We start from the raw sequence: 22327 nt of genomic DNA, 5'->3' as shown, positions 1-22327 counted from the left end.
TCCCTCACTATTGTTTTGCTATTAGTATAACTGGTGAAACCCTTTAGATTTATTTTCACCTTACTTGCAAAGCAACCTCGAAGCTTCTTTTAGCTTTTCTAATTTCTTTATTAAAATTCTTCTTACTTTCTTTATATTCCTCGAGCATCTCATTTACTCCATGCTGTCTATATTTATTGTAGATATCTCTCTTTTTCGTAACCAAGTTTTCAATATCCCTTGAAAACCATGGCTCTCTCAAACTTTTAATCTTTCCTTTGAACATAACAGGAACATGAAGATTCTGTACCCTCAATATTTCACCTTTAAATGACCTCCATTTCTCTATTGCATCCTTCCCATAAAACAAATTGTCCCAATCCACTCCTAAATCCTTTCGCATCTCCTCAAAGTTAGCCTTTCTCCAATCAAAAATCTCATCCCTGAGTCCAGTCCTATCCTTCTCCATAATTATATTGAAACTAATGGCATTGTGATCACTGGACCCGAAGTGCTCCCCAACACTGCCCCTTCTCTAGTCAGTACCTCTGTGTATTGCTGCAAAAAACTATCCTGCACACATTTACAAACTTCAAACCATCCATCCCTTTTACAGTATGGGCTTCCCAGTCTGTGTGGAAAATTAAAATCTCCCACAATCACAACCTTGTGCTTACTACAAATATCTACTATCCCCTTGCAAATTTGCTCCTTCAGTTCTTGCTCCCCATTAGGTGGTCTATAATACACCCCTATAAGTGTTACTACACCTTTCCCATTCCTCAATTCCACCCAAATAGTCTCCCCAGACGAGCCTTCTAATCTATCCTGCCAGAGCACAGCTGTAATATTTTCTCTGACAAGCAATGCAACACCTCCCCCTCTTGTCCCTCCGATTCTATCACATTTGAAGCAACAAAATCTAGGAATATTTAGTTGCCAATTACACCTCTCCTGCAACCGTGTTTCACTGATAGCTACAACATCATATTTCCAGGTATCAATCCATGCTCTTAGCTCATCCACCTTTCTTACAATTCTCCTAGCATTAAAATAAATGCATTTAAGAAATTCTCCGCCTCTTCCTCTGTTTATTTCTAACAGTACAAAGGACTTTACTATCTTCTTTTTCTTCCTTCTCCCATACATCTGTTCCTACACTCTGGTTCCCCTCCCCCCTCGTATCTAGTTTAAATGTGAATAAATGTGAAGTTATCCACTTTGGAAGCTGGAACAAGAGGGCAGAGTATTGTCTGAACGATGTCGAGTTAGATAAGGGAGAAATGCAAAGAGACCTAGGAGTTCTAGTTCACCAGTCAATGAAGGTGAATGAGCAAGTGCAACAGGCAGTGAAGAGGGCAAATGGAATGTTGGCCTTTGTTATAAGGGGAATTGAATACAAGAGCAAGGATGTTCTTTTGCATTTGTACAGGGCCCTGGTGAGACCACACCTGGAATATTGTGTACAGTTTTGGTCTCCAGGTTTAAGGAAGGACATTCTGGCAATTGAGGAAGTGCAGCGTAGATTCACTAGGTTGATTCCTGGGATGGCAGGGCTGTCTTACGCAGAGAGATTGGAGAGATTGGGCTTGTACACGCTGGAATTGAGGAGATTGAGAGGGGATCTGATTGAAAAGTTTAAGATAATTAAAGGATTTGATAGGATTGAGGCAGGAAATATGTTCCAGATGTTGGGAGAGTCCAGTACCAGAGGGCATGGATTGAGAATAAGTTATTTAAAACAGAGTTGAGGAAGAGCTTCTCCCAGAGAGTTGTGGAGGTGTGGAATGCACTGCCTCGGAAGACGGTGGAGGCCAGTTCTCTGGATGCTTTCAAGAAGGAGCTGGATAGATATCTGATGGATAGGGGAATCAAGGGATATGGGGACAAGGCAGGGACTGGGTATTGATAGTGAATGATCAGCCATGATCTCAGAATGGCGGTGCAGACTCGAGGGGCCGAATGGTCTACTTCTGCACCTATTGTCTATTGTCTAAATCCACTGGAGCCTCTCTAGCAAACCTACCTGCAAGAATATTTGTCCCCCTCCAGTTCAGATGTAAACCGTCCCATCAGAACAGGTCCCACCTTCTCTGGAATTATCTATAAATCTGAAGCCCACCCTCTTGCACCATGCTTTCAGCCATGTGTTGATCTGCACTATCTTGTAGCACTGGTAGCAATCCTGAGATTGCTATCCTGGAGGTCCTGGCCTTTAACTTGGCACCTAGCTCCCTAAACTCACCTTTCAGGACCTCCTCACTCTTCCTACCCATGTCATTGGTCGCTACATGGACCACAACATCTGGCTGCTCACCCTCCCTCTTGAGAATACTGAGAAATGGATCCGAGATATTGTGGACCCTGGCACCAGGGAGACAACAGACCATCCGGGATTCTCAATCTCTTCCACAGAACCTCTTATCCCTCTTAACCCCCTAACTATCGAATCCCCTATCACTACTGCTCTCCTCTTTTCCCTCCTTCCCTCCTGAGCTGCGGGTCCAGAGATGCAACCACTGCAACTTGTCCCTGGTTGGTCGTCCCCACCAACAGTATCCAAAACGGTATACTTATTGTTGATGGGAACAGCCACAGGGGTGCTCTGCTCTTCCTGTCTATTCCCACTTCCCTCTCCTGACAGTCACCCAACTACCTGTCTCCTGACTCCTAGGGATGACTATCTTCCTGAAACTCCTGTCTATTTCTGCCTCTGCCCCCCCCGAATGTTCCCAAATCTGTTGACAGCACTCCCAAGTGCAGTCTTATAAAGCCTCAGCATTATCTCCTTGTTTTCGTATTCTTTCACCCTTGAAAGGAATGCCAACATTGCATTTGCCATCTTTACCACAGACTCAACCTGTAAATTAACCTTATGGAAGACTTGCACGAGGTCTCCTTAGTCCCTTTGCACCTCTGATATTTGAACCTTCTCAACATTTAGGTAAAATGTCCCTTTTACAAAATGCATTATCATACATTTCCCAACACCATAATCCATCTACCACTTTTTTGCCCATTCTTCCAAGTTCTGCTGCAATCACATTGCTTGCTCAGCACTACCTATCCCTCCACCTATCTTTGTATTCACCCACAAAGCCATCAATTGCATTATCCAAATTATTGACAAACAATATGAAAAGCAGTGGTCCCAATACTGACCCCCAAGGAACACCACTAGTCACTGGCAGCCAACCAGAAAAGGCCCCTTTGATTTCTACTTGCTGACTCCTGCTGGTCAGCCATTCCTCCATCCATGCCAGTATCTTTCCTGTAACGCCATAGGATTTTATCTTGAGCAGCCTTGTGAGGCAGCTTATCAAATGCCTTCTGAAAATCCAAGTAAATGACATCAACTGCCTCTCCTTTGTCCACCCTGCTTGTTACTTCCTCAAAGAACTTTAACAGATTTGTCAGGCAAAATACAGAAACGTAGACTGAGAGATTTGATTTCTACTTGCTGACTCCTGCTGGTCAGCCATCCCTCCATCCATGCCAGTATCTTTCCTGTAACGCCATAGGATTTTATCTTGAGCAGCCTTGTGAGGCAGCTTATCAAATGCCTTCTGAAAATCCAAGTAAATGACAAGAATTCTAACAGATTTGTCAGGCAAGATTTCCTTTCACAGAAACCATGCAGACTTTGACTTAGTTTATCATTAATTTCTAAGTGTCCTGAAACCTCATCCAACATCCAATAAAAGACACCAACACTTTCCCAACCACTGAGGTTAGACTAACTGGCCTGTAATTCCCTTTCTTTTGCCTTCCTCCCTTCTTAAAAAGTGGAATGACATTTGCAATCTTCCAGTCCTCCGGGACCATGCCAGAATCGAGTGTTTCTTAAAAGATCTTGACCAATGCTTAAGTTATTTCTTTAGCAACCTCTCTCGGACTACAACCCAGAGTCCTATCTGGTCCTGTGGACTACAGGAGTAATAGAGACAGGTGGGGGGAGGGAAGGATTGTTGGTCACTGCCACTTTTGCTTGGGAGGGGGGAGCTAGGGGGTACTTTGGAGTTCCAACATTTAACTGTCATTCATTCTTTGGAGCACTCCTCTGTTTTCATGGATAGTTGTGAAGGAAAAGCATTTCAGGATGTATATTGTATACATTTTTCTGACATTAAATTGAACCTTTGAACTTATCTACCTTAAGACCTTTCAGTTTGCCTCGCACTTTTTACTTTGTGACGGCACTCACTCCTGCTCTCTGACACTCACGGACCTCTGGTACACTGCTAGTGTCTTCCACAGTGAAGACAGATGCAAAGTACCCATTAAGTTCATCTGCTATTTCTTTGTTCCCCCATTACTACCTCACAAGCATCATTTTCCAGTGGTCCAATATTAACTCTCAGCTTGCTTTTAGCCTTTGTATAACTGAAAAAAAGCCTTTAGTATCCTGTTTTGTATTATTGGCTAGTTTGCCCTCAAATTTAAAAACGCAAACACGAGGAAATCTGCAGATGCTGGAACTTCAAGGAACACACACAAAACGCTGGTGAAATGCAGCAGGCCACGCAGCATCTATAGCAAGGAGTACAGTCCATGTTTCGGGTCGAGACCCTTCATCAGGACTAATGGAAAAAAGAGATAGTAAGAGATTTGAGAGGGGGAGAGGAGATCTGAAATGATAGAAGGCAGGAGGGGGAGGGATGAAGCTAAGAGCTGGGAAGTTGATTGGCAACAGGGATACAAAGCTAGAGAAGGATGGAAGGCCTTGGAAGAAAGAAAGTGGGAGGGGAGCACCAGAGGAAGATGGAAAACAGGCAAAGAGTTTTTGTAAGAGGGAAAGAGGAAACAAAAGAAAAAAAAAAAATATATATATATATATATATATATATAAAAAAATGGGGATGGGGTAAGAAGGGGAGGAGGGGCATTAACAGAAGTTAGAGAAATCAGTGTTCATGCCATCAGGTTGGAGGTAACCCAGATGGAATACAAGGTGGTGTTCCTCCAACCTGAGTATGGCTTCATGTTGACAGTTGAGGAGGCCATGGATTGACATACCGGAATGAGAATGGGACGTGGAATTAAAATGTGTGGCCACCGGGAGACCCTGTTTCCTCTGGCGGACAGAGCGTAGGTGTTCAGCGAAATAGTCTCCCAGTCTGCTCTGGGGATCTCCCATCCACTGCCAACAACTTCATAGTTCCCACACCCCGCACTTCCTGTTTTTACCTCCTACCCAAGATCCACAAACCTGCCTGTGCAGGTGAACCCGTTGTTTCAGCTTGCTCCTGCCCCACCGAACTCATTTCTGCATACCTCAACACTCTTTTATTCCCCCTTGTTCAATCCCTTCCCACCTATGTTCATGACACTTCTCGTGCTCTTTTCAAGTTCCTTGGTCCCCATCGTCTTATTTTTTTCCATGGATGTCCAGCCCCTATATACTTCCATCCCCCACCGGTAAGGTCTCAAAGCTGTCCATTTCTTTTTGGATTCCAGACCCAACCAGTTCCCTTCTACCACCACTCTCCTCCATCTAGCAGAATTGGTTATTTCTCTTAATAATTTTTCTTCCGGCTCCTTCCATTTCCTTCAAACTAAAGGTGTAGCCATGGGCACCCGTACAGGTCCCACGTATGCCTGCCTTTTTGTTGGCTATGTGGAACAGTCCATGTTCCAAGCCTATATGAGTATCCGTATCCCACTTTTCCTTCGCTACATCAACGACTGCATTGGTGCTGCTACTTCCTGAGCTCATTGACTTCATCAACAATGCCTCCAACTTTCACCCTGTCCTCAAATTTGCCTGGTCCATTTCTGACACCTCCCTTCCCTTCCTTGATCTCTCTGTCTCTATCTCTGGAGACAGCTTTTCTACTGATGTCTACTATAAGCCCATGGACTCTCACAGCTACTTGGACTATTCCTCTTCCCAGCCAGACTTTTAAAAATGCCATCCCCTTCTCTCAATTCCTCCATCTCCGCTGCATCTGCTCTCAGAATGAGGCTTTTCATTCCAGGATGAAGAAAATGTCTTCCTTTTAAAAAGGGGCTTCCCTTCCTCCACCATCAACTCTGCCCTCAAACGCATCTCTCCCATTTCATGCACATCTGCTCTCACCCCATCCACCCGCCACCCCACTCATAAAAGGGTTCCTCTTGTCCTCACCTACTACCCCACTGGCCTCCAGGTCCAACATATAATTCTCCGTAACTTCTGCCATCTCCAACGAGATCCCACCACCAAGCACATCTTTCCCTCCCCACATTCTGCAGGGATCGCTCCCTATGCAACTCCCTTGTCCATTCATTCCCCCCCCCCCCCCCCCCACCAAATCCCTTTCCACTGATCTCCCTCCTGGCACTTATCCTTGTAAGCAGAACAAGTGCTACACCTACCCTTACACTTCTTCCCTCACTACCATTCAAGGCCCCAGGCAGAACTTCCAGGTGAGGTGATACTTCACCTGTGAGTCTGCTGGTGTGATATACTACGTCCGGTGCTTCCAGTGTGGCCTTCTATATATTGGTGAGACCCGATGCAGACTGGGAGACTGTTTTGCTGAACACCTATGCTCTGTCCGCCAGAGGATGCAGGATCTCCCAGTGGCCACACATTTTAATTTCAAATCCCATTCCCATTCCAGTGTGTCATTTCATGGCCTCCTCTACTGTCGAGATGGAGCCACACTCAGGTTGGAGGAACAACACTTAGTATTCTGTCTGGGTAACCTCCAACATTGATTTCTCTAACTTCTGTTAATGCCCCTCCTCCCCTTCTTAACTCATCCCTAATTTTTTTTCTTTTGATTTCATATTTCATCTTTTTCCTTATAGCTTTTTTAGTTGCCTTTTGGATGTTAAGTTTCCCAAACATTTTTGAATTGACTTTATTTCTTACATCCTTCACATACATGAGGAGTAAAAATCTTTGTTATGTCTGAATGTGCTATGCGCTTTTTATAATAATTTGGAATAAATAGTATGTACAGTAAGGTTTACAACAGGACAGTCAATGTAACATAGAAATACAATTGTGTCAGCATGAATCAATCTGGCATGGTCGAAGAAGCTGTCCAAGAGCCTGTTGGTCCTGGCTTGAACGCTGTGGTACCATTTCCCAGATGGTAGTAGCTGGAACAGTTTGTGGTTGGGGTGACTTGAGTCCCCAATGATCCTTGAGGATATTTACAATGACAAATGTGTAAAAGAAAAAAAAAAGGCCCGAATAATGGGAAGTTCACATCTACTGATGCGCTGGGCTGTCCACACCACTCTCTGCAGAGTCCTGCAATTGAGGGAAGTACAGTTCCCATAACAGGCAGTGATATGGCCAGTTAAGATGCTCTCAATATTGCCCCTGTAGGAAGTCCTTAGGACTTGGGGACTCACATCGAACTTCTTCAACCATATGTTGTACTTTTTTAATCACAAAGGCGATAAGTACAGAGCATGTGAGATCCCCGGTGATGTTTAAGAACTTGAAGCTGTACACCCTCTCAACCCTGGATCCATTGATGTCAGTAGGGGTTAGCCTGTGTGTATTCCTCCTGTAGTCCACGACCAGCTTCTTTGTTTTTACAACATTGAGGAAGAGGTTGTTTTCTTGATACCACTGAATCAGGGTGATGACTTCTCTGTAGGCTGCCTCATTATTATTTGAGATAAGGCCAATCAATGTATTTTCTGCAAATTTAATTAGCAGATTAATTGCTTTAATTGGCGGGGATATGCCCTTTCCTTGGCTTTTCTGCAGTCCGTAACTTCCCTTGTCAGCCACGGTTACCTACCCCTGCCATTTCAAAACAACTTCTTCTGTGGGACATATCTATGCTGCGCCTTGTGAACTATTCCCAGAACCATAGAACATGGTTCTTTGGCCCTTCTTGGCTGTGCTGAACCATTTTTCTGCCTAGTCTTACTAACCTGCATCTGGCCCATATCACTCCATACACATTTTGTCGTGTACCTGTCCAAGTTTTTCTTAAATGTTAAAAGTGAGCCCGCATTTACCACTTCATCTGGCAGCTCATTCCACACTCCCACCACTCTCTGTGTGAAGAAGCCCCCCCCCAATGTTCCCTTTAAACTTTTCCCCCTTCACCCTTAACCCATGACCTCTGGGTTTTTGCTCCCCTAGCCTTAGTGGAAAAAGCCTGCTTGCATTCACTCTATCTATACCCATCATAATTTTATATATCTCTATCAAATCTCCCCTCATTCTCCTACGCTCCAGGGAATGAAGTCCTAACCTATTCAACCTTTCTCTGTAACTCAGTTTCTCAAGTCCCAGCAACATCCTTGTAAACCTTAACTGCACTCTTTCAACCTTATTAACACCCTTCCTGTAATTTGGTGACCAAAACTGCACACAATACTTCAAATTCGGCCTCACCAATGCCTTAACCTCACCATAACATTCCAACTCTTATACCCAATACTTTGATTTATGTACCAAAAGCTCTCATTACTACCCTATCTACCTGTGATGCCACTTTTAGGGAATTTTGTATCTGTATTCCCAGATCCTTCTGTTCTACTGCACTCCTCAGTGTCCTACCATTTACCTTGTATGTTCTACCTTGGTTTTTCCTTCCAAAGTGCAATACCTCACACTTATCTGTATTAAACTCCATCTGCCATTTTTCAGCCCATTTTTCCAGCTGGTCCCAATCCCTATGCAAGCTTTGAAAACCGTCCTCACTGTCCACTACACCTCCAATCTGTGTATCATCAGCAAATTTGCTGATCCAGTTTACCATATTATCATCTAGATCATTGATATAGATGACAAATAACAATGGACCCAGCACTGATCCTTGTGGTACACCACTCATCACAGGCCTCCACTCAGAGAAGCAATCCTCCACTACCACTCTCTGTCTTCTCCCATTGAGCCGATGTCTAATCCAATTTACTACCTCACCATGTATACCTAGCGACCGAATCTTCCTAACTAACTTTCCATGCAGGACCTTGTCAAAGGCCTTACTGAAGTCCATGTAGACAGCATCCACTTTCCTGGTAACCTCCTCGAAAAACTCTTAATAGATTTGTTCAACGTGACCTACCATGCACAAAGCCGTGTTGATTCTCCCTAATGAGTCCCTGTCTATCTAAATACTTGTAGATCCTATCTCTTTAGTACTCCTTCCAGTAATTTACCTACTACCAACGTCAAACTTACTGGCCTATAATTTCCTGGATTACTTTTAGAGCCATCTGTGCAAGTATCCTCCTCCAATGTATTCCACCTTTGGACAACTGCCCTAATATCTCTGCCTCAGGATGTCTACAGTGCAAGGCAAGCTTTTCACTGTACATGCCACAATAGTAATAAACCAATTTCAGCTTTGGGGAGGTTTACACTGATACCCCTTTGTGGTTGGGGAAGTGGACAGCTGTCATTTACTGCATCTCGTGTTATAACTATTAATGTGATAGAGGTTGTGGAGCATATTCGGGTATTGGAGAGAAAATTGGATGAAAATGATTTGCAAATGCTCACCAATATTTGTTGTTTGTTTTCTTCAGATGAAACTGCCAAATTGGGCAACGATAACATGAGCGATTTGCCTTCAGAGTCCCGTGTGAAATGAAGTGGGGCACTGTGTACAAAGTGAGCCTACCCTCCCCACGCTGTCCTTCCCACTGCACTTTCCTATATTACCCTCAGATCTTTGTGCCTCACTCTGTGTTTACTTTGGCTGCTGACACGTTTACATGGTTTGTTTATTGGCCTTAAAGCTTTGCCTGGGTTATTGCCATCTCTGGAACTTGGTCAGAGTTCGCTCTGCTCACCAATGTCTGACTGTCTCTCATTTCCATGGTGTGAAGAGTTCCATTCAGAGTGGGGTAGAGAAACCAGCATTTACTGTTTTACTCTCAAAATCTGTCATTCATTTCCCTATTGGATTCTGTTTTGCCAAATGTAGTTTGTTTGATCACCCTCGACCGTGGTCTCGTAGAACACCGGCGTTAGAATTGAGCCGAGTACCACTGTATTGATGTAGTGAAGATATCGATGATTACCTTTGCATTGACCGTCAAGGATTAAGAACTGTGCCTTAGTGATGTTGAAGCTGTAAATGACATAATCTTAGAGCAGATTGTTTAATGAATTATTATCACTGGTTATTCTGTCAGTGTTCGATGTAACACGCTGGTCTAGGAACTCTCTGGTCAGCACTGCGATCACATTCTAGCACACACTGTTTTGTTTCAAACCTTGAGGTAATTTGCAATTTCACATCAGGCTTCACTGGTGCTGCTTCACTCTGTATGATCTGCTGCTCACTGACACACAAGTGAAATTCTGACAGACGGAATTTTCCTGACCAGTACCCAAACATCCAAATTATGATGCTAAACAAAATTAGATGCTTTAAATTCTTATTTAAATAATTTTGAACTATTTGACATGTCTTCTTTATGTTCCACTAAGTTTTTGAAGAAACACGGTGTGTGTGCAGGCTGTCACAGGCTAGTCAGTAATTCTCAGGAATATTGGACCAAACAAAACAGTTTGATCATTTCAAACAGGCTTTTCTTTTTTCAAAATGAAGCTTTAATGTGCAGCTATTCCTTTATCCTTGTGAATGATTCAGAATGTTTTGAGAGTACAGTAGGTTCTGGTTAATTGGGACATTTTGGCCCAATTGAGCAGCTGCCCTAATTGACTGATGTTTTATGGAAGCAGTTAAGAAGGTATAAAATGACAAATTACTGTTTAACTGAGTAAAAAATATGTATTTAAATAAAATGCAGAAAAACATATCACTACCAATAATATTACAGTACAATAAAATTGTGTATTAGTTTTTAATTGTTATCGATGGTAGAATTTATCCAGTGTATGTTGTGTTCTTTTGATCAACTATAAATGAACAAACAGTGCTTTCAATGATTACATCCTCCTTGCATCTTGCTGCTTATTTCTCGCCAGCTGTCAGTAACAAAAATCACTGCTTTTTTAACTCGTGCATGAAAATAATGATACTTAAAAACTCTTCATTCTGAGCAAGGTGTAGTGTCTAATGGACACACAAGTGCACATGACTGAAGCTGGTTAGAAATTGTTCAGCAGCAGTCTCCTGTCCCAATTAAACAGCATAGTATCCCAAATAAATTAAGGTAATGTCGGCTCTTTTCTTGATTAGTTTTTGTTCTTTAAGAGTTGTCCCGAATAGTGGCTGCCCTGGTTAACTGATGGCCCAATTAACTGGAATCCATTGTACTTCATGATACTCATGATCATATGAAATCTTGTTATTTACACATGTAACACTTACCCAACAGGCTGGTATATGTCTAGGGGAAAAGGAGATCCAGCCATACACCACCTCCACCTTCCGTACACGCAGGTGCTGTGGGAATCAAGTTTATGCCTCGCGCACGCACACAGTATCAAATTCACATCAGATACCGTTATGAAATACACTTTAAAGATTTTACTAAAACTAAAAGAGTACTAGGCAATACAATATATATATAAAAGCAAAAGGCGCCAACTTTTCAAAGTTCAGTCAGTTTAGTGCACATCGTTGGAGCTCAACCATTGAACCATTCGACCCCTCGTCACTTTTCTCCGACCTGCACGTCTTCACACCTGGGACCACCCCCGGTGGTCGACCAAGCAGTGCAGCGCACGTCCACCTTCCTTGGCGTCTCCTTCCCACCTCTCCTCTAAAGACCGCGAAACCCCCCCAAGCTCCCAGCCCCACAAGACAAAATAATATTCCCCATTGGTTAACAAATGAATACAATCCCCATATCAGCAAGTCCAAAGCAAAACAACTGCGAGAAAAAAACACTTGTCAGACATGAAAGCATTCCTACTCTAGCAAACCAAAGAAGCCATTTTGATTACATACAGTACATTGTACATTCTCCCCCCCACCAGCAAATGTCATGCCCTCATGACATTACCAGAGTTCCCCAAGGCTTCTTGCAACACACAAAACCCAACCCAGGTGCAGAAAGCAGTGACGTAACTACCAAGGGTGGTAGAAATCACACTCGGTTCTCCTGGCACCACATATGTCAACCGCTCCGGGAGAGCACCTACTCCTCTGAGATCTGCGTACCCCTTCTGCCGACCCTTCCACCTCACTGGGCTCCCTCTTCACCTGCAGACCCTCTGCCTCAGACACCCCAGGTCTACCTGTCAGATCCTCACTCCTTCCCTCACGGGGTTCCCCCCTCACCTGAGAACTCTCTGGCTCATGTTCGGGTTCCACCCTCTCTCTGCCCAATGCTGGCTGCCTCTCCATCTGACCCTCAACACCTTCCCTCCTCTCGCCCAACTCAGTAGGGGAAGGGCCAGGAGCCTCCTCTTCTGGTACTGAAAGGCCAGCGAATGGGAGCAGGGGCCACTCATCTGAGTCGTCATCTTCCGAATCGGTATCCATTCCTGGGTTAGGGACCCATCTCGTCTCTTCAGCAGCAGGCTTCTCCCTCGCTCCACGCCCTCGCAGAGTCCTTGTACTAGGCACAGCCTCCCACTCTGGCTCCTTGTCCACCCGCACTGCTTGACCCAGGGGCAGCAGGTGATTCCGATGGAGTACCTTGACAGGCCCATTCCCATCCTCAGGTTTCACCCGGTAAACTGGTAGATTCGGCATCTGGCTCTCTATTACATAGGGGCTGGCCGCCCATCGATCTGCCAACCTGTGCTTACCAGGGAGTCCCAAATTCCGTAAAAGGACCTGGTCGCCCAGCAATAATTGGGCAAACTTCACCTTTTGATCATATCTCATCTTATTCCTCTGATTTTGTTTGGTAGCCGCCGCCTCAGCCAACTCATACAGTCACTCCCTCTTCATATCGGACACATACTTGCACAGGGTCCTACCAGCCCATCCGGAATAGAGGCGTGGGCACCCGGTGGTCCCCTGGCTGATCTCTGGGAATGTGTTCCTCTAGAAGCTCCAGTCTGTTCCCTCACTGAGCCTCTCCTAAGTTTCCCGACACTGCTCCCTTCTGAGTTGCAGGGGGGCTTGCCCTCCACGGGACTCCTTGTCTCTCACAATCCCACCTAAAGTGTCCCTCCTCTCCACAGCTATAGCACACCCTTGGCCGCCCACAGTCCCGCCTGAAATGCCCCTCTATCCCACAGTTAAAGCACACACTGCCTGCCGCCGCTCCTCTCCCAGGACGGCTCCCGCTCCCAACCCACTGTACTGGTCGCCCCTGGGTGTGGGTACCTCCCCTGTCCTTCCCCTCCAGAGGGGGGGGATCCCTACTCCCCTGGGGGTTGTCAGTCCTCCACCCAGCCACCACTTCCTGTATCGCTGAGGATCGTTCCCGGAGGCCCGAGCCCCTTTTCCGCCCCAATGCTCTCTCTTCCTCCCGCACCTCTCTGATTAGTTGCCTGAAGGATGGAGGGGGGCCCTTCCTATAAGCCTGCCGGATAGTCCACACCACCTTGTCCTCCTCCAGAGAGCTACTGAATATCTGACATCCTCACGCTAGCCATGTCAGGCGCCATCACTACCCCCCGGCGCTGCAACCCCATAAGCATCCAAAATATGTACTCAGAGAGTATTTACCCTCTCCGTTGTTCCAGACGTTGAAACTCTGCTAAAAGCAGCCAGGGTTCCCCTGACAACCCAAACGCTCCTTCCAATACCTCTATGCATTCCTCCACTGAAGCCCCAGGCTTTTCAGCTTTCAACTCCCGGACTGTTTTGGCTGCCGAACCCCTCAAACTTCCCACCAATCGCCGCCTCTTCTCCTCCTCCGAGCCTGGCCACTCCTCTAACGTCAAGGACGTATGCTTGATCCAGGTCTCATAGTCCACCTCCCCATCTGGGGTAGGCTTGGCTCCGGAGATCACCCCCAGCTTCAGCCGTGGCCTCTCGGCCACTCCCACTAGGGAGTTAAGTGCGACCACCAGCTCTGAGGCTTCCACCCTACCTGGGGGGTGGGGCCTAGTCATGCCTTCCCCCTCCGACCCCCCCCCCCCTTTACTAGTGACTTGCACCTCTCCGGGGGCCATCTCTAGCTCCTCCTCCGATATCTCGTCATCTTCATCCTCGGAGAGGGTGTGGAGTCCCCCCGGAACACTGACCATCGTCGGCAGTTCCAACATCATGACGTCAGCACTCGTAGGAACCAACACCCAGCTAGACTCCACCTCTTTACCACACCGTCTAGCTACCAATTCTACCTGCCCAATACCCTTCACCAAACTTAACCCCCGCACTAACGCGTCTCCCGAAACTTGAAAATCCACTCCGCTCACTACATAGGCATACTGCACCGGTTCATCTTCCAACTCGCACCAGTTAACAAACTTAACTCTTTCCATCTCCGCTCTGCTGCCTGCACGATTCCACAATCCCTGACAATCCAATCCGGGACAAGCCCCCACAAATGTAACACTCATCCAACAGGCTGGTATATGTCTAGGGGAAAAGGAGATCCAGCCACACACCACCCCCACCTCCCGTACACGCAGGAGCTGTGGGAATCAAGTTTATGCCTCGCGCGCACACACAGTATCAAATTCACACCAGATACCGTTATGAAATACACTTTAAAGATTTTACTAAAACTAAAAGCGTACTAGGCAATACAATATATATAAAAGAGAAGTAAAAGCAAAAGGCGCCAACTTATCAAAGTTCAGTCAGTTTAGTGCACATCGTTGGAGCTCAACCATCGAACCATTCGACCCCTCGTCATTTTCCTCTGACCTCCATGTCTTTGCACCTGGGACCACCCCCCGGTGGTCGACCAAGCAGTGCAGCGCACGTCCACCTTCCTCGGCGACTCCTTCCCGCCTCTCCTCTAAAGACCGTGAAACTCCCCAAGCTCCCAGCCCCACAAGACAAAATAACATTCCCCATTGGTTAACAAATGAATATCAGCAAGTCCAAAGCAAAACAACTGCGAGAAAAAAACACTTGTCAGACATAAAAGCATTCCTACTCTAGCAAACCAAAGAAGCCATTTTGATTACATACACAGTACATTGTACACACAGGTAGAAACTGTGGTCTGGCACCCTCAGGATCTGGCTGGAGCTTGACCAAGGAAACTGCCTGATTGTCGTCCTCTCTGCAGGAGAACTGTGTTTTATGTAAGTACAGGACACTCAATGGTTATGTGAGGGTTCTGTTCCCTGAACCTTTGGTAACCCGAAGTTTCAATAATTCAATAAGTGTGTTAGCTGAGATTGTAGAACTTTCACTGATAGGTGACGTAGGTACAAATTAGAACAGTCTTAGTTGATTTATGGGCTTAATTAGATAGAAAAGCTAGAATGAACTAATTAGTACAGATCTGAACTGGATTTCAAACATTTTGGACCACAGGATGCTGGACTGGAGAGTTTCAACCTGTCAATATGCAGGCCCTTCAATGCACATCCCATTTTATTCTGCCCACATTCTCATCACTACACGGCAGTGATTAACCTGTCAATTAGTACAGTTTTAGGCAGTGGGAGGAAATTGGGAGTATCACATAGTTACGGGAGGAATGTACGAACTCGACACAGTGGTTGCAAATAAAGTTGTGGGCTGTTGCAGTAATCTGGCTGTGTTCTCTGGAGTGCAGAGGGATGAGCTGCATCATCCAAGTATTTCCTGTGACCGTGCGGGCTTCCTTGGGATGTTCTGGTTTATCAGTCTAAAGGTTTATTGGTTAATCTGTCATTGTAAATATGTAGTGATTAGGGTTCAATCTGTTCTGCGCTGTATCTCTAGCTGGTGGGCTATGGTAGTCACTGGATAGCAATGATGGGCCCTGTTTCAGTACTGAATTGGGCTGCTCAATTCCAGTGCACCAGTGGAAATAAAGGGTTGGGTTGTGTTTGTTCAAGTGTATTTTATATGCCACATTTCACTTGTGCTTCAGATTGGACATTACTGTGCCCTTGAACTTGATCTCTAAGTAACCATGGTATTGTTGAATTACAGTAAATAGTTCTGGTTTATTTCATTAGACCACTGTGTGGATTAACAACTTTGTGCCACTGAAAATACTGGTCAAGAGTAATAACTTGATGCCACTATTTAATTATAGAGTATTTAATGTTTATTCTCCTCAAAAAATAAAACAACCAGAATGTCAAACAGTGTGTCAGATATTAGCAGCAACTTGCTTCCATGGGTAGCCACACAAGTGAGTAATCGCTCATCACGATCAAATTACCGCTCGAATGTGATGTCACATCTGAAGGTAGCTCAAAAGCCCAGGCCAGAGGAAATGACAGCTGCTTGAGAAAGGTCCACCACTGCCTGCACAATCTTCCACCTCCATGATATGGGTGAAAGAATCCTTCACCTCACTACCAGCCATGGCAGATTGTGTGTGCAGCTGCAGAATATTTATGTTTATGTTTATGGCAGTAAACCTACCTGGGGTTTTCCATTTACTCTCCAGGCTGCCCACAGTTCACTTGTCCCTCATCACTGGCTTCAAAGGGTTTTAACTCTTTGTGTTTAACTCGACAATCAAAGCTAAATTTATAACATACTTAAAGCGAATGATGGTGGGTTTTAATGTTAGTTGGTTAAGTTTGCTCAATGCCTCTCTTTGGGTGTGTGAACCAGTTTGAATGAAGAAGATACCCAGTAAAAAGCAAGGGTTTTTATTTTTGTAATTCATTTTGGAGATGCTGCTGGCAAGGCCAGCCAGGATTTACCTGAAGATGGCAGTGTGTTTGCTGCAGTCATTCCTGTGGCACTTCTCCCCAGTGCCGTGAGGTCTCTGGGATTTGGACCAGCAACAGTAAGAACATTGCCACATCAGGACAGAATGCAGCCTGGAGGGAAATGAAGAGGCTGTGGGAATTTGTCACTTGTATGGAAGGACTGATTGTGTGCTTGTCGTTTGGAAGTAAGGTTCTGACACTATGGAGTATGCACTCTACTAACTCATCCAGGACAGTTTTGTTCATCCTATAGTTCCTTTAAAGAGTTTACCTGTATACAATCAACCTACTCCTTTCCTGTTATGTTTGGAAGGAATGAGGCACCAAGTGGTGTAAGGAAAGCACTGCATGCAGCAAATGGCAGTAGGACATTAGGATTGAGCAGATCTATGACTTTCCACCAGTCAACGCAGCACATTCTCATCTGCCTGCTTATTATCTACCTTCAAAACATTCAGAAGGGCTGTTCCTACTTAATTATTAGAAAACTAGCTGTAGTCAAAAAAAAATCTACTGACAACCCAATTTTTACTCCTGGTTTTAGATATTCCCACAAGCAGAAATATCATCACTGCATCCAGCTTAAAACCCTCAGAATTTTAATTCTCCTCATCTTTCTTGAGTGCAGCATTACAAACCCAGCCCACCCAAACTTTCCTTCCACCAATACCTGTTGAACCCGTGAACTATTTTAACATTATAAAGACCAGTAATGTACAGCATTACTGTCCCTCCAACCCCCTTATCTTTGTACAACTTTATTTGACTGGAATCTTGTTAGCCCACAAGTGATTAAATGAGAACAGTGATATGAAATGAGAACTGCTATGAAAACATTTTTCCTGTGAGGGGGCTTGCCGAAGTTTAAAATACAGGGGTATATCTGATAAAAGATACTCATGTATTCAACTGCTCACCCCAGGTCAGTATTTCAGCTTTATTGTAAACTGCTATCCTACAAAATCCACACTAAGGTGAAATACTTGGCTATGTGTACTGTAAATATTGCACTCGCTGTAGTTAAATTGGCCAAGTTATCACAAAAGTATACTACATATTTAGCTAAATGCAAATAAGTAGAAAACACTTTGGGAATGTCTGAGGTTTTGAAAGACTCAAATACAAACCGGTCTTCAACCTTTGTTATGAAATGCTGGGATTACTCAAAGTTTTGTCTCCTGCCTGATGAAAGACTGTTTTAAAACATTATTTAGAGTTTGAGTTCCTGACTTCTTGCTCGTAAATTTGATTGTGTAAATTAGCCCTAATTCCCCAAATTACAAGTACAAAGTTGAGTTACAGTTAACCCAGAGCTTCACCAGTGTGAAGGTGGAAGGAGGTCGGAGCAAAGCAGAAGAGGTACAGTTAGGGAGTGCAGATGACGTGGTATAAACGTTAGGCTAGGCTTCCGATTCCAAACAAGCATCTGTTTCATCTTTATCCATCTGACCGAGTAGAAGGAATCTCCCATCAGCACTGAGTTCTGTTGACTTCATAAGTGCGGCCAAAGCTTCTGGATCCTGAATAAGAATTGTTTCTATATTAAACAACTGAATGCCATTTTTGTGCAGCTACATTTTGTCCAAGTGGTGGGGGGGGGGGAGTGGGTGGGTAACAACTATGTAGAGGTACAATGAAGGGATGATCAGTTCTGACAGGGACAAAGACATTTCCCAATGATGGGTTTCCTCTCCGTCCTGAACCCATGCCTCTCTAACTTAAACACTGGAGATTCTGTTGAGTTCCTCTTTCACCTTGCCCCCTACAGCCACTGGAAACAGCAACTCTCCTCTGCAGCACCAGCATTTGGGTTCATTTCAGGTTTTATTCTAAAAGGTGAAGTCAAGCTCAGTACCAGAGTCTGCAACACTGCCACCAAGTGCAAGTTAATCCTTTTTCTCAGGATATTTCTAACAGCCTCACAACCTCTGATGTAAGACCTACTGGCCCACCAAGGAACTGAAAGCCTCACCCCATTGGTAAACAGAAAACTTACAGCACAATACAGGCCCTTCGGCCCACAAAGCTGTGCTGAACATGTACTTACTTTAGAAATTACCTAGGCTTACCCATAGCCCTCTATGGGTTCCATGTGCCTATCCAGTAGCCTCTTAAAAGCCTATCATATCCACCTCCACTACCATCACCGGCAACCCATTCCATGCACTCACTACTCTGCAAAAACTTAACCCTGACATCTCCTCTATACCTACTTCCAAGCACCTTAAAATTGTGACCTCTTCTTCTAGCCATTTCAGCCATGGGAAAAAGCCTCTGACTATCCACACGATCAATGCCTCTCATCTTGTACACCTCTAACAAGTCACCTCTCATCCTCCACCACTCCAAGGAGAAAAAGCTGAGTTCACTCAACCTATTCTCATAAGGCATCTCCCCAATCCAGGCAACATCCTTCCTGTAGTGAGGCAACCAGAACTGAGCACAGTACTCCAAGTGGGGTCTGACCAGGGTCCTATATAGCTGCAGCATTACCTCTCAACTCCTAAACTCAATCCCATCATTGATGAAGGCCAATGTACCGTAAGAATTTTTAACCACAGAGTCAACTTGCACAGCAGCTTTGAGTGTCCTATGGACTCGGACACCAAGATCCCTGTGATCCTCTACACTGCCAAGTCTTATCATTAATACTATATTCTGTCATCATATTTGACCTATGAAAATGAACCACCTCTCACTTATCTGGGTTTGAACTCCATCTGCCACTTCTCAGCCCAGTTTTGCATCCTATCAATGTCCTGCTGTAGTTTCCAACAGCCCTCCACACTATCCACAACACCTCCAACCTTTGTGTCATCAGCAAATTTACTGACCCAGCCCACCAAGAAACTGCTTTATTCCCTGAAATGTCAGAGACTGAGGGGTGACCTGACAAAGAGGCATAGTCTGGTATGGAAGGGCTACTGCATAGGACCAAAAGAAGCTACAGAAGGTTGTAAATCTAGTCAGCTCCATCTTGGGTACTAGCCTACAAAGTACACAGGACATCTTTAGGGAGCGGTGTCTCAGAAAGGCAGCGTCCATTATTAAGGACCTCCAGCACCCAGAGCATCCCCTTTTCTCACTGTTACCATCAGTTAGGAGGTACAGAAGCCTGAAGGCACACACTCAGTGATTCAGGAACAGCTTCTTCCCCTCTGCCATCCGATTCCTAAATAGACACTACCTCACATTTTAAAATATATGGTATTTCTGCTTTTGCACACTTTTTAAGATTAAGTATACGTAATGATTTTCTTGTTTATTATTGTTTTATTTATTATTTTTTCTCTACTGGATTATGTATTGCAGGGTGGGGTGCTAAAAGCAAGGGCACATGTTTAAGGTCAGATGTGAGTGGTTTAGAATGGACATCAAGGGCAGCTTCTTCATACAAAGTGTGGTTTTATTTGGAATGAGCTGCCAGAAATGGTGGATGGGGCAGGCACAATGGCAAAGTGTAAAAGCCTTCTAAATAAATACATGGATAGGGGAGGGTTTTTTGGGCTATGGGCCAAATGTGGACATATGGGACTAGCCTCCTGGGCCAAAGGGCTTCCATTTTGTATGACTATGGCTGATCCCTCCTCACTGGGAAATTGCAGGAAGACTGACCTCTTTAACACCACTGGACGGAGCCCTACACTGGAGTGTAGTTAACAGATTGCTGATCAGTACGCCAGATAGTTCAGCACCTGCTTGAGGGTCATAGGACATCCTGAGAGCAAGACTGAGACACACCAAACTACAAAGCTCAGAAACCTTCCTGAAAAAAATATTTACTTACCAACTGAAGTCCACCTGCCTTTGATGTGATAGTTTTTAAAAGTAAAGTTCTTCAAGTTATTGATATATGTGGAATGCTTTGTAGCAGCACAAGAACTGGCCATTTGACCCATGATGTTGTGCCGAAATAGTATCATTAAATGCCTAATTAAATTAATCCCTTCTGCCAATACAATGTCTCCATACATTCACATGCCTAAGTGCATCTCCCTCACCACCCCTACAGTCCATTCCAGGCACACACCATTCTAGGTAAAAATACTTGCCTCCCTTGAACTTACTCCCTCTCACCTTGAATGTGCATCCCCCAGTTTTACAGATTTTAACCCTGGGAAAAAGATCTGTGTCTCACAGATAAGACTGGACAGTTCCCATCAGTTCTCCCCTTAGCTTCTGCCACTCCAGACAAAACAACCTAACTTTGTCCAATCCCTCCTCCTAGCACATAGCCTCTAATCCAGATACCATCCTGTTCTGTACCTTCTCCAAAACTTCAATATCCTTCCTATAATAGAGCGACCAGAAATGAATAATGCAAAACTCCAAATGTAGCCTAACTCGAGTTTTATAAAGCTGTGACAGAACTCCTAACTCTTGAACGTAGTACCTCAATTAAAGCAAGCATGCCATATGTCTACATTACTGCTCTATTACCCTGTGCAGCCACTTTCAGGGAGTATCAATGCAGCTTCAGGGATGTTTATAACTCGTACTGAATTGATTGAGGATACACTGTGATACTGGCAACTTTTTAAAACCCTCCTTCATTTATTAAAGCTAGTTTAACACTCACCTTCTCTGCCTGAGTAAGTCTCCTTCCAAGATTGATAACAGAACATATCTGCCAGAAAAGAGACAGATGACACTGTTATCATGGAAAAAATAGCGAACTGCAGAGCTTGAAATCACAGTGATTTACTTATGGTGAGTAGAGTTAGCAGCTAAAAATCAAGCAGGGCCTGATGGGACTTTCTGTAGTGTTTGATATTGTTTAGGCTTTTGGGCACTTGGCAAGGCTAATATAAAGTTAGTTAAGCAGATTGGCCATTACGAGAAGTGCCATATTGTGAGTGAACAGCAAGTGGGGAATTGAGACTTCGGCTCAAGAGCCTACAAGAAGACAGGCAGAGTCTAGGTTGAGGTTTCTGCCAAGTTTCCATTTCTTTATTAGTGTCCAGCTAGAGTACTGAGAATGGATCTAGGTCAGGTAAGACGTGAGAAATCTGGGAGACCACTTGTCCTCCTGATTACTATATCTGTGATGTGCAGCTCCTCACAAACTAGGTTAGGGAAGTGGAGCTGGTTGACTACTGGCTCATTCTGGAAAAGAAAAATTCATAGGAGCTACAGGGAGGTGACTGTCAGGAAAGGGAATGGTGCATTTGGTGTACAGGTAGATGCAACATGTAGAGACTGTGAGAAGGGTAAGTAGTGAAAAGGACACAATTGCAGTCAGTTGGATGGGTTGAAGCGTGTGTTGTAATGTAGGAGTATCAAGGACAAGAGCGGTTAACTTAAGACATGGACCTTTGAGGCCAAGTACAGCTCTAACGCCATATTTACTACTGTTGTTGACCGAATTAAAGTCCGTTATGAATCAGCATATAGGAGAGAGATTGAAAATCTGACTTTGTGGTGCCACAATACCAATCTCTCAGTGTCTGCAAAACCAAGGAGCTAATTATTGACTTCAGGAGGAAGAAACTGAAGGTCCATGTGCCAGTTCTCATCAGGGGATTTGAAGTGGAGAGTGTCAGCAGCTGTAAATTCTTCTGTGTCATTATTTCAGACAATCTGTCCTGGATCTCACATGTAACTGGCAGTACAAAGAAGTGGCAACACCTCTTTCTTAGAACTTTGCAAAGATTTGGCATGCCATCTTAAACTATGACAAACAACAGATGCATGGTGGAGAGTACAATGAATGGTTGCATCATGGCC

The 22327-nt window shown here is 44.6% G+C and overlaps 2 protein-coding genes across 5 annotated transcripts in view; one reads left to right on the top strand and one right to left on the bottom strand.

Moving 5' to 3' along the window:
* washc4 (WASH complex subunit 4) overlaps positions 1–10762 on the top strand; it is a 134384-nt gene extending 123622 nt beyond the window's left edge. For all 3 annotated transcript variants that reach the window (XM_059987841.1, XM_059987843.1, XM_059987842.1), the window contains exon 33: positions 9472–10762. In XM_059987841.1, coding sequence (XP_059843824.1) covers positions 9472–9536 — 65 coding nt within the window. In that variant the 3' untranslated portion in view covers positions 9537–10762. The remainder of the gene's footprint in view (positions 1–9471) is intronic.
* A 5204-nt stretch (positions 10763–15966) lies between these two features.
* appl2 (adaptor protein, phosphotyrosine interaction, PH domain and leucine zipper containing 2) overlaps positions 15967–22327 on the bottom strand; it is a 118433-nt gene continuing 112072 nt past the window's right edge. For both annotated transcript variants that reach the window (XM_059987844.1, XM_059987845.1), the window contains 2 exons: positions 21180–21227; positions 15967–18120 (listed from right to left, as the gene is read on the bottom strand). In XM_059987844.1, the coding sequence (XP_059843827.1) occupies positions 18001–18120; positions 21180–21227 (168 nt within the window). In that variant the 3' untranslated portion in view covers positions 15967–18000. The remainder of the gene's footprint in view (positions 18121–21179; positions 21228–22327) is intronic.

Source organism: Hypanus sabinus, chromosome 13 (assembly GCF_030144855.1).
Source record: "Hypanus sabinus isolate sHypSab1 chromosome 13, sHypSab1.hap1, whole genome shotgun sequence".
Classification (NCBI taxonomy): Eukaryota; Metazoa; Chordata; class Chondrichthyes; order Myliobatiformes; family Dasyatidae; genus Hypanus; species Hypanus sabinus.
This window is presented reverse-complemented; position numbering and strand designations above follow the sequence as displayed.